Below are 12,743 nucleotides of genomic sequence, written 5' to 3'. Positions count from 1 at the left end.
AAGCATCCATTAAACGTTATACACCACTTACAATATACTCCTACACCACAGTGAGAAGGCGAAATCTTCCGGGACGCTCTTCTAATCTTGTTGTACATTGAAATTAGTTTTTTTTTTTTTTTTTTTTTTTTGAGAGAGATTTTTTTAGTGTCAATTCATTGCTAGAAATTTGAAGTTAATTCTATTCTAACAAAAATCAATCTCATATTGGTAAGTTTTTAACAAGTTCTATTAACACTTTTTTCCTTCACTTAAAGCTCCATTCTCACCAAATGTTCAATTAAAGCGTACATTTTTAACAATTATGTATAAAGAATTTAGATAATCTATCATATAATCAAATGATACAAATCTAATTTATGTTTATATTTATATTTATGTTGTGCTCATTAATATGAGTAGTCGAGTATGCTATAAGATATACTACGCACTTATTATATTATTTATATAATGTCAAATTAATTACCTATGAAATTATATAATCTCGGGTGCACCTAAAACCCTTAAAATAAAATTCCCTTCTAGATCCATCAAACCACCACCAATTAACAAATTGACACTAGACATATGTTCCTGACTTCTTACTCAACCTCACTTCTCTCAGTCATTCACTTCTCAAGTCACTCACTGAACAACTAGTTTATTTTTTAGTTTGGTGGCCAAATCAAACCATACCAAACCCACATCAAGCTTTCGCCATGGAAATCGGGATCCATGATCTTAAACATCCCCTTTCTTTCTCTCTCCTAAAACTCCCAAATTTCATACTACTACTTACAATAACTATACTATTTTCTTCACATTTTCAATTCTCAAATGCTTCAATTCACACTTATGACCGACAAATTTTCAGTGAAGTCGGCAATTCTTACCTTCTTGCTGGTGGCAGTGAAGCTATTCGTGCTTCTCGTTCTTCCTTTTCTTCTCCCATTTCTACGCGTGTCGTTTCTCACTCTCTTAATGATGGTACCTCATTTATTCGGTATTTTTCTCTCTCATTTCATCGATCTGTGGATACCCTTTTGATTGTTTGTCTTAAATTTTTTATTTTGTGAACTGGGTTTGTTTGTGATTGATTTTTAGGGTTTAAAGTTTGGATCTTGGTTTATGTTTATGCTGTTTGAATTCAATTCTTATTGATTGCATATTAGTGATGTTATTGCTTTAATTTGGAAAATGTATAATGTGTAAATGTCAATAGGAAATTGTGTTGTGTATTGAAAGAAGGGGTAGATAAATCTATTGAATCGAACCGTTCCGTCTAGATGAAGCTATTTTATTTTATATGGGAGGAACGTAGACAATGAGGTTCAAACTTGGGTAGTATTTGATTTATTAGCTAAAGAGTGGAGATTGTTACAGCTTGCTTGGTTATCTATGTTGATTGGAATGGGTAGGGAATCGCAGGAAATGAGTTAACTTTCCTGTTGTAGGATTTGATAGTGATTTGAGTGAAATCCTTCTTTCGGTTAGCTAATACGGAGTATCAAAGAATTGGAAATTATCGTTGTTCGGAAAACATGGGTGGAGGGAAGGGGAGAGGAGGAGTAGACTGGCATTGTTTGGAAAAGTTTTTCAAGCATTTGAAGATTTGGTTTATTAATAGAGGAAGGAAATGTAACCTAAATATTATAATGAAGCCTTCCTGTCAATGTATTTCTATACGTAAACTTAAACCAAATGTAAGGAAAGGGATACTTTTTATTCCTTCTTATTTGATCAATTCCTTCCTGCCAAGCTAAAGGGAGAGGACTTATCTTTCTCTTTCCATGAAAAAAATGTGATGGAATTACAATCTAGAGGAAGGAAGATGTGAATAGTATTGATTTATATCCATGCTACTGAAAGAAGAATGACAATTAGAAACTTTTTGCTTGTCATTCAGGCTACCAAGTTATCCAAGGTAGAGTTCCCACAAGAGGTCAAGAGCCACAACCCCTTCAAAGTTTTTATCTTTAGGAGTTCGGAGAGTGATGCTTGATAAATAATTTAAATCAAGCTATAATTTAAACTTACCATGCTTGGGAAGAACTTTGAGTATGTGTCAATGTATGTTGCACCAATATGAAGAGCTTCAGAACTTATATTGTTTGCCTTTTGCTTGATTTGATCTTTGTTGCCACCTCCAAAAAAAAAGTTATTATGCTTATTTCTTGTCTCTTTGTAAAAGCATAAAGAAGCTTCTCACTGGCTAGTAGTAGTGTAATACAATTGTACAATCATCTGATATTAGTCATTTTGTTTAGATTTGAGAATATCACATTCTGGAGAAGTAAGGAAGCTGCTCAAAAACAATCAAACACGGAACATGGCTCTGGACTTGTGCAAATTGTGATTTTTGAAGCAGCTGATCGTGATGATATTGGTGGTTCTGCTTACGGTGGGCAGAGGTCTATTTGCTGCACCCCTGATCTTGCCAAACTTGAAGGATGTAAACAAGGGGAAGTCTTAAAAATACGATCATCAACAGATAAAAATTGGCCTGTGATTTTAAATGTGAAGTTTAAAGGGCGTTCTTTAAAAACTAGGATGCGTCGGCAAGAGGTGTACGTGACAAAGACAGGAATGTACAACTTGTTCTTCATTTCTTGTGACCCAGAGTTGAAAGGACTAGTTATGAATGGGAAGACCGTGTGGAAAAATCCTGATGGCTACTTACCTGGTAGAATGGCCCCATCCATGAAATTCTATGTTTTCATGTCTCTCGCCTACCTGGTGCTCAGCTCAATATGGTTTTTTCAGTATTATAGATTCTGGAATGAAGTACTTCAACTTCAACATTGCATCACAGCAGTTGTTGTCCTTGGATTGTTGGAAATGTTCTTTTGGTATCTTGATTATGCTAATTTCAACAGCACAGGCATTAGACCTGTTGTACTTACAACTTGGGTTGTAACTCTTGGAGCTGCAAGAAGAACACTTTCACGTCTACTTATTCTTTCATTATCAATGGGTTATGGTGTGGTGCGGCCTACTCTTGGTGGTCTTACCTACAAGGTGCTGGTTATTGGGGCAACTTACTTCCTGGCAACTGAACTGCTAAACATTACAGAGTATGTGGGCACTGTTAATGATGTATCAGGAAGAGCAAGAATACTTCTTGTCCTTCCTGATTCATTCCTGGATGCTTTTCTAATCTTGTGGATTTTTAATTCTCTTTCAAAGACTCTGGAACAGCTACAGGTTTGTTGCAGTTTTTTGCATGATTATTTATTTTATTTTTTTTTTGGTTGCTCGGTTTTTGTTTATGAATCCATGTGGCCAGCTTCTTCTAGTGGGATAAAGCTTTTATCTGGTTTGTTATGTTAGTAGTAGGGAAGATTAATATGGTGAGTGAGCTCATAACTATTGCATAGACTCAATTTCATTTCCATTGGATTGAGATTAGGGACCAATATTGCATTCCTATGGCCCACATCTGCCCCCCTCTTCCCTCTTAAATTGATGCTTTCTCAAGACTCTTGCTACCCTTGTCATACAATCTGCATAGAAGCTCTAAATGCAGCTAAAAAATTTCCCTCCTTTTATGGTTGCTTCCAGTAAATTGTGGTTTTTTGCCTTATTTTTCTAGGTTAGTCAGAATAAGCCTTGCTGGAAGTGATGGTTTCTTATTAGACTAGAAATTTGTTTTCAGATGAAACGAAGCTCTGTGAAGTTGGATATCTACAGGAAGTTCTCGAATGCATTGGCCGTTTCAGTGATTGCTTCTGTCGCATGGATAGTATATGAGGTATGTTTTAAGTTTATAATAATAGACATAAAAAGGTATATGGTCAATAAAGTTCTGTATCTTGATTAGTGTATATAAAATGAGGAAGATTTTCTGGTGCCTGCATGATATTATGGCCTCTGAAATCTATTTATATGTGGAATTTAGGCCTCTAGGGAGATAAAGATGCATGTATCTAGTCTAGGGAGATAGAAGAAGTCTGTGAGAGATCTATTCCGAGTAACTTTTTCAACTTTAGGGAATATGAGCACTTGCTAAAAGAGTAATGTAGAACTACTAGTTTTATTTTATTTTTCATTTTTTGGACGTAGTACAAGTAGCAATGCAATAATATTGAAAGCACACTATTCTGATGCAGTAGTCTTATCTAATTGTGTTTTGTTTGTAGATCTATCATGGCCATTATAGGGCAAATAATGTATTGGATATGTAAAAAATATACCTGTATCTGGCAAGGGCTAGAAAAGGAAAACATTAGATATGACTCATATGCGTTAGAAGTAGATCTCTCTAAAGAAAAGTGAAAAGATGCTTTCTGGATGTCTTTTGCATTTAAGTATCACCGGAAAAGAAAATAAAGAGGTTAGTATTGATCATGTTTTAGTTTGGGTAACAAAAGGGATGACCTTACAATGAACAGATCAGTGCTTTTTTAGTATCATTTCTCTGCTTAGTTGATTTTTGGGATGTGGCTACTGCCCTGTTGCAAATATAATTATTCTGGTAATTTGCCTCTTACAGGTGTATTTCAAGGCTACAGATCCTTTTAATGAGCGGTGGCAGAGTGCTTGGATTATCACTGCTTTCTGGGACATTCTGGGTTTTGCAGTGTTAAGCATTATTTGCTATTTATGGGCTCCATCTCAGAGTTCTCAAAGGTAAGATGAACTGTATTCATTAAGGTGTCTTGTGAAGCACCCCTCCTCATCTTGGAAACTGCCAGCTGAGCTGAATTTGTGAATATTTGTTTTTGACATTGAATCAAGAATAATTTGTGATTTTGTGCTCTTGGTCATTAGCGATTTTGTTACTAGCGTACAGCACTAAATCGTGCTTCTCTCTTTACAGGTATGCTTATTCAGATGGAGTTGGAGAGGAATTTAATGACGAGGAAGTACAAGCACTAACTAAAGGGAAATCTGGGGGTGATATTAATTTGGTAAAGCAAGGGCAGGATGCGACAATTGGTGGAAATGATGACGTTTATGATTCAGAAGAAGAAGATAATCAGCCTAGTAAGGGTGAGTAGTGAGCAGTCTGAGCACTAAAAGGAAGGAATACATTACAGTAAATTGGGAATTTTGCTTTGACTTCAACCTGTAGGAATTTATTGAAGAAGCTTATAGAATTTGGTTGATAGATGCCATTTAAAGATATACAATTCTCGTCAGAATTCTTGGGTTATATAGCAAGAGGTACATATCAAGTAGTGTGCAAGGCATTATCCCAGTGCCAAATTGCCAATACAAAAAAGAAGTTGGCTCCAACAAATGCTATTCTGTAATCTTGTATCAGAGGTTTAACCATTCAAACCACATAGGAGGTGCCCTAGGCAATTTTGATTGCCTCTCATGTATGTATGTTATTATTATTATTTTTTTCTTATCTATTGTTGCTTGATTACATGTATAACATTCAATTTTATTGATTGGCATTGCTTTACCTCATCTGTAATACTAAACTCAGTTCTACCTGATCTTGTCCACTATGTGGTTTTGATTAGTTAATGTACTACCTCCGTTTCTTATTATGTGCAACAAAAGGGTATTATTTGTGAGATAAAAAATATTCCTTTGTTGCACATAATAAGAAGCGGACGTAGTATATATCAAGCAACCAAATTGAGAAGATATTGAACACAGCCCCAACTGGGGAGAAAAAATATCAAAACACTCCCTAACCTTCATCAATTCAGGAGAAAGTACCTCAGGAGAAAGTACCTCGAGAAAACAGGGGTTTGGTCTGAGCTGGTGATTCGTTATAGTTAATTTATGCATTTCAGTAAACAAAATTACAAAATACTACCAAGGGCGGTATGATCTGGATTATACTGTAAGCTCTGAGCCTTAATTAGTAAATTTATCAAATAGTTAATTAGAGAGTACAAAACAATTGCAAAAATAAAGCTCTACAGGAAAACATGGTGGATTGTAAAGCGTAAACCCTTCATTCTACCTTCCCCAATTCGATCAGCAAGTCCTGCAACTGCTTTGAACTTACAAAACAACAGGTCAACTAATAAGTACTCGTAAAAATTACAGGCTTCTGTAGCCAAAACTGTTCTGAGGTCTCATCAAATTCTCTGATACAATTGTAAATGAAGTATAAGCCACCAAAACACAAGGATCTACAGAATAATACTACAAATTTATCAATAAATCCTTTATAAACACGTTGAAAATTTGGCTACTGAAAGCACAAACGCCTAACTTACACAGAACCTAAACCTCTCTGACACAAGAGAAGTCAGTGAAAGTGAGCAAAATGCAAGATGCTCTTAGAATGGAGCATCTCCTTCCGGCATGTCCCAGTTATCTTCATCATCCTCTTTTTTCTCAACCTTCCCCACCTCTTCCTTGCCTTGGAATGGAGCTCGGAATGGACCACGTCTGTTACCAGAAGATTTTGAGTGAAAAAGTGAACCACATATATATACACAAGAAGCAGAGACAAGAAGAAACACCCCAGGAAACTTCAAACCTTTACAACAATTCAAGCAGTAAGCTTGATGAAGTTCAAGTTACTAATCAGAGTAATCACAATATGCAAAATCTGAAATCACACAGAATTGCCCCTCATTAGTCCTCCAGAGCCCTAAAATGCCTCTCTATCAGTTCCTAAGTTCCTCATGATCGATCAATCAATCAAGGCAAAATATGTAATCTGTAGTCTGTAGATAACCAGTTTACAACCAGCATGGTAAATGTGAAGTAATGGGGAATACGAATTTTCCTATGCTTGTATTTACAGTAACGAAAAGCCTAAGCCCAACGATACGTAGCTAAATATAGATGCTAAACACACCCATGGAATGTATAGGCAAGTTAAACAAATTAGTAAACGCACTCCAGCCACCGCAAATTCACAATTAAAAAGTGAACATGAAGACATTTCATTTAGTTACGGAGTACTTAACAATATTTTGCTTCAAAACTCTAAGAATTTCCCCTGTTTATCCAATATATAATTAGATAATATTAGACGATACATAATTCCTGAATGAGCTATTGACCTATTATCCTGTTAGTCTGTTACTCAAATTCAGCTTAGTCAATTAAAGTCTTTTGGTACAAGGATGGAAAGTGTACACAAATACCCGAGATCAAATCCCGTCTACATTATAACTCTGCGACTCCTTAAGTCCCTATACACCATATGCTTAACTTAGCCAATCAATATCAAATAACATAAAAATTTTACAATTTCACAAAGCAAAGAAAGCAAAATTAAAACCACACCAAATTATAAAAAGATCATAGTATATAAACATGATAAATAGAAGAAAAAGGAAGGGACCTTCGACGACTGTTACGCTTAGCAGCTTCACGATGCTTACGCTTCTCCTTATCCTGCTTATTCTCAAAGAAACGACGTCGTTTACACTCCTGAATAACCCCAGCTCGCATAACCTCTCTCCTAAATCGATTAAGAAGCCTTTCTTCAGGTTCATTGTCATCAACTAAAACCTGAACATTATAAGCTGATCTGAAGTAAAGGGTGTTTGAATACGCAAGAGATGGGCATACAACCGCCATTACATCACCTGGGTTTTCTTCATTCTTTGAAATTGCAGCATTTTCATGGTGTTTAGGGGAGGAGAGAGAAAGGGAGTTTGATTGGGAGGAGAGAGGATTAAGGTTGGGGAATTTGGGGTTGGAAGGAGGAGGATGTGAGGTGATTGACTGAAAAAGAGGAGAGAGAAAATTGAGAAGAGATGAGGATGAAGCCATGGATAACTAACAGGCTATACTGATTAGTGAGTCACAGAAAGAGGAAATAAGAGGGAGGTTCATGGTTTTTATATTGTTGGATAGAATTCTTGTTGGGGGATAAATGGATAATATTGTATTTTAAGTCAGTTGGGTTGGATTGGGTTGGGTCGGGTCAGTATGGATAACAGATATGGGTTGCTTTTAGAGCTGGCAATCTCTGACCCGACCCAAAGTTACTAAGAGAAATCCGAACCCAAACTGACCCGACCAACCCGAATTCGACACCCAAATTTCATATTTCATAATAATATTAAGTTTTACACTATTTTTGATAGTTTCTAAGCATAATCCGAAGCCGACCTACTGACCCGAATTGCCACCCCTAGTTGCTTTTAATAGTTCAAACCCAGTGAGGCAGTGAGAACTAAGGTAGAAGGTGACCGACCACAGTCCAACCTAAGGATCCAAAATAAGACTTGTTTTTCCAATAAAATTGTGGTTTCTCAACTCGAATGATTGTGTCAGGTTTTAAAAATGTATTTAGTCACATACTAGACTGGTTTTTTTTCCGTGTATAAATTTTAAAAGATAATTTAATGAGATTATTTCAATAATGTTTTAAAAAAAGAAAATACTAACTAAAAAAACTATGGTACGGACAAATAACTAATAAGTCAGAATCAATATATATTTAGAAGTTACAGTAGCCTGTAGTTTAGTTTACCGTCTAATTTGGCTAGGCTCAAGCTGACATTACTTGGCCTACGGACTACAGTTTCATTGAGCCAATTGTTTGGGACACTATGTTTATCATGAATGTCTCAAAATAAATAAAGAAAACTTTACGATTTTATACATTGGATAGTAACCTAAATCTTGAGACCAAGTAGCATAAGTCACAGAAATATCTGTAGTTCCACGATGAAAATTGAATTAGAATATGAAGATACAAAGTACAAACAGCACAAGTCTCAATTCAGCTGCAGAGGAAGACCATCCAGACAGCCAGTAAGCTAATCAAGTTATACGACATGCTACATGACATCGATATTGATCTTGTAACTGAATACGTAGTACATGCTCAAAGATTATCTCTTAGCCTTTCTTCACATAAACACACTCACTAATTCAAGCTATCAGCATGATGGTGTGTACCTTATTGCTACAGTCCTTTTAATACAAAACTAAGCCATCTCATATTTTGCTAACTGAAAGTAATTCGACTCATTCCCCAAAATAGTGAGCAGATGTTCACCCAGTTGAACCTAACCCAAATGACTTGACAACATTGCTGACACTTTCAGCAAATGTTCGAGAGGTTATCTTTTTGCCGGGTACGTGGAAAGGATTTGAAACTGCATCCACATAAGCTTCATGAAATTTCCTGAAGAACTGTTTTCAACCAAAATACACATGATCAGCTAAAAAAAACAGGAAACACAAATGGTTTCAAAAGAATAAAAACAGGAAACACAAACATAATATGTGCAAGTGGCCAAGTGAGAAATATAATACTACATATATACAAGTGGCCGAGTGTGCAACTCACTGAATGAATCCACCAGGATCCTTTGTAATGAGAAAGCACCAAAATCCATTATAAAGCTCCAAACTAAGTCATACTGAGTTTATTGGACAAATACTCTCATATAATACACAATGAAATCATCATAGTAGCTTGTCATCCAAGGAGATGATTTCAATGGAATAGAGAGCAGACAAGCTGAAAACTCCAGCACCACCTACTAAACCGGTCATTTGATTTTGTTTCATAATGAAACTACACACCTTGAGCTTGACAATCAATAACAGATCACAGAGCACAGCTTCCTTGGGTAGATAAATGAAATAATGACTCCTAGATGCACAAGCACCAAATTGATTAACCAACTCAGCCGCACACACTAGAAAGTCCTCAAAGCTAGCAATATCCAGTATTCTACAATGCTAACCCACAATTATTCCTATACCAAGTAGAATTATCACCAAGTGCAACAAATTTACGAATGAACTCCTAGTGAAAAAAGGAGACTTTACATAATGCACCACATGATGGACAAAAGGCACAATGTAAAGCAACTTCAAGCACGGCTTTTGTTTGGCAAAGTTTCCAAGCTTATTGCATATACTTATACTTACAATTCTCACATCAGCATCTCTGACCTCTAAATCAGTTGTCACCAAAATGAACTTCACCTTAGTGTTAGCCAAATAGCCATACCTACAAGCAACAAAAGGTTGACTTCATCAGTATCATTATTTCGGCTGCCAAAACCACATTATTAGCAAATTGACAGTCCATCTTGGCATAACTCAAGAGGAAAGATGCCTACACTTTGTAATTCTCAGTTGGGTAAAGCAGACCTAAAAATGATTCATTCAGCACAGGCCCAGATTTCTTGGGATTGTTCACTGAGATGTAATAGTAAGTCAGATAACATAAACTCAATAAATTAGTCAAGCATGAATTCCACAATTAGTGGCAGAAACATGATTAAATTATCTCCATACATCAAATGGTTATGGCACTGTCAACCACAGTAAGAATATAAAAATTAAAAAAAAATCCACCCTTCTATTCATACACTAAGACATCAGAACACCTGGATAAATGTGAATATCAAGCTATCTGCATTTTATCAGCACAATTAAAACTTCAATCAACTTGAACAAGAAATTTAGGATTAACGCTAAATGAATAAACATGACAAAAGACCAAACAATTGAAACCAAAGGTACATTTGAATATTAGATGACCAAATGAAAAGCATTAGGGTTGTTCTTACAAAAGACGATACTAAGTAATAGAGTATCATACTCTGTGACCAATAACTTGTAACTAAACTAATTTAAATGCGTAACATACTCCGTAGATGTATAAGCTTTAATACACATTGTTAGTGCCTCTACTTTATTCATGTACCCTCTCTCTCTCTCTCATCATTTCTTCAAAATCCAACTAATCCAGCGATTCAAAGGGCAACTTTTCAAGGTTATCATAAGTGACCTTTCCAATATATGAGTGCAATTTGCAATAACACTGAAAGGACAACAATCTAATTCCGATTTATGGTGTTAATAAATATTGGTTACTCTTTAAACGTGAGTGGGATGATAAAATGATAATCCATACTTAAAGGGGTGACTTTTGAAACTAAAAAAGGTAAATTCAATATATTTATATATGTTAACCTACTATGGCTTCTAATGCTTTGATTCAAGGGAGGCTATTCAAGCTTAAACATCATTTAAACAACAAAGATCCATGCTATGATAATTTATGAGATCCTAATCCTCTATGTTTTTGTTGTTCGGCAGACTATGGAAGTAACCAAGGCTTCTTTATTTCCTTCTTTGTATTGTTCTATGAAATGTAGCTCTCACTTGTAATCAAATAAAAACAAATCCAACATATAGTAGTTGGAAGCAATATTTAGTGTATAGTTAGATGTTCAGTCAAGAAATTTTAAAAGAATGAGAGAGCAAGAGATATACTGTAAATTCTGATGAGTCTCATGTTGAAATCTCCTAGAAAAATAATAATTACCTCGAACATCTAATTCCTACATTCAAGCAGCAATGTTTCACACACTAAAAGGGCGCAGAAACGGCTAACTCCAACAGCAAAATCTGTGATTGAAATCCAAGTTTCAACAAACCATACATAACCTTGGCTCCAATCAGGCAATCCAAACCTGAAACCTAAAGTCCCTACATTCGGAAATGCCTATCAAATCTAGGGTAATGTTTTGCCAGCTACAACAAAGAACTAACCACCAAATCAAATCTCAACTCTAAAATCCAACTTTTTATGTTCAATCCATAAATGAAACCCAAAATCTTAAAATTTTCCTACTTGCAACCTATGTTACTCATACTCGGGTCCGGCTCGAGTACTCTGTCAAAAATTTCCATGATTTTGGCCCTAAATGAAGTGTCCAACTGTCCATATTCAAAACCCTCGTCGGATTAGATCAATCCGACAAGGGTACTAAATCTAAATTGAAGAGTCCAAGTAACATAATAACATTCAACACAACCCAGATAAACAAATAAGCAAATTATGAGCTAAAAATCATCCAAATTAAGAAATCAAATCAACAAAATCGTAAAGACAAAAGGGACCTCGTTCGTCAATAGAATCAAGTGAGCAGTGAACAATGTGATGAAGCTTGAGTGCATCATTATCATCAACACCAGTAAAACTTTGAATGTAGAGAGGATTATTCTGCCAAAATCACCCTAATAGTCAATTTAATTTGCCCAGAAATTAATAAAAAGACAGAAATATAGTTAATTAAATTCATCAAATTTGATGTATAATGAAAGAGAGAGAATGAGACCTGGTGACCGACGACTGCGACACAGACGATCATCTCCAAACAGTGCCGGATTCCTCCGTGTACGGCGGTTTAAATTGGTCGGAGGGTTGGAGCTGGGAAGACGAAAGATTATGTTCGGAAGTTGGATGTCAAAAACTGAAAAAAATAAGAAAATGGAAATAATTTAATACATGTAAGTGATTTTTATGCTGTTTTTGTTGTAAATTTCTAAAATTATACGGTACAAGAGTATATTTAATGTTTATATTAGAGGCGATAAAAAATCGGGCCGGGCCAGACTTTACCATAATTTCTCATTCTCAAATCCGTAAAAAGTAGTGGCTTTATCGGGCTTTTCGGGCTGAGTTCGGGCTTTTTAACTAAAACTGCGTTTTTAGGCTTGCCCAAACCCGCTCTATTTTCAAGCCGAGCCGATGTTAATCATCTCTAGCTTCTATGTAGTCGTAAGGATTATTTATAGCATTACTTTTAGTTTAATTATTGTCTAAAAAAAATTATTGTCGAAGCAAGTTCAAGTAGTTCTTTGCCCTACCTTACAAGTTTTACAACCCTTGCTAATTTGCGCTTTGGCATATTCTTCTTCTACGACAAATGTTCTTAGCTCATGTTTTGTGGTTTAATTTCATACTAACTTTCTTAAAGAGATTTGTATTTACCCATTAATTAATACTTGCATAATAGTGAAAGTGGAGTACAATATAAAAGAATATTCCTATAAACGTAGCAAAATCCTTCTTG

General features: G+C 35.5%; 3 protein-coding genes across 3 annotated transcripts; 1 reads left to right on the top strand and 2 right to left on the bottom strand.

The window, feature by feature from the left end:
* The first annotated feature begins 520 nt into the window (after positions 1-520).
* Positions 521-5,424, top strand: LOC110681906 (transmembrane protein 87B-like). Its single transcript, XM_021858064.1, has 5 exons — positions 521-982; positions 2,247-3,183; positions 3,635-3,730; positions 4,472-4,608; positions 4,799-5,424. The coding sequence occupies exons 1-5, from the start codon at positions 699-701 to the stop codon at positions 4,977-4,979; spliced, it is 1,635 nt and encodes a 544-aa protein (XP_021713756.1). The 5' UTR covers positions 521-698; the 3' UTR covers positions 4,980-5,424.
* Positions 5,425-5,917: 493 nt separating this feature from the next.
* Positions 5,918-7,746, bottom strand: LOC110681909 (30S ribosomal protein S21, chloroplastic-like). The gene is made up of 2 exons (XM_021858066.1): positions 7,247-7,746; positions 5,918-6,339 (listed from the first exon to the last, which is right to left on the bottom strand). The coding sequence occupies exons 1-2, from the start codon at positions 7,678-7,680 to the stop codon at positions 6,228-6,230; spliced, it is 546 nt and encodes a 181-aa protein (XP_021713758.1). The 5' UTR covers positions 7,681-7,746; the 3' UTR covers positions 5,918-6,227.
* Positions 7,747-8,493: 747 nt separating this feature from the next.
* Positions 8,494-12,173, bottom strand: LOC110681905 (trafficking protein particle complex subunit 2-like protein). The gene is made up of 5 exons (XM_021858063.1): positions 12,006-12,173; positions 11,788-11,890; positions 9,996-10,074; positions 9,802-9,883; positions 8,494-9,054 (listed from the first exon to the last, which is right to left on the bottom strand). The coding sequence occupies exons 1-5, from the start codon at positions 12,036-12,038 to the stop codon at positions 8,914-8,916; spliced, it is 438 nt and encodes a 145-aa protein (XP_021713755.1). The 5' UTR covers positions 12,039-12,173; the 3' UTR covers positions 8,494-8,913.
* Positions 12,174-12,743: the final 570 nt, after the last annotated feature.

The sequence above is a fragment of the Chenopodium quinoa genome, unplaced genomic scaffold (assembly GCF_001683475.1).
Source record: "Chenopodium quinoa cultivar QQ74 unplaced genomic scaffold, ASM168347v1, whole genome shotgun sequence".
In the NCBI taxonomy this organism is placed as follows: domain Eukaryota; kingdom Viridiplantae; phylum Streptophyta; class Magnoliopsida; order Caryophyllales; family Amaranthaceae; genus Chenopodium; species Chenopodium quinoa.
This window is presented reverse-complemented; position numbering and strand designations above follow the sequence as displayed.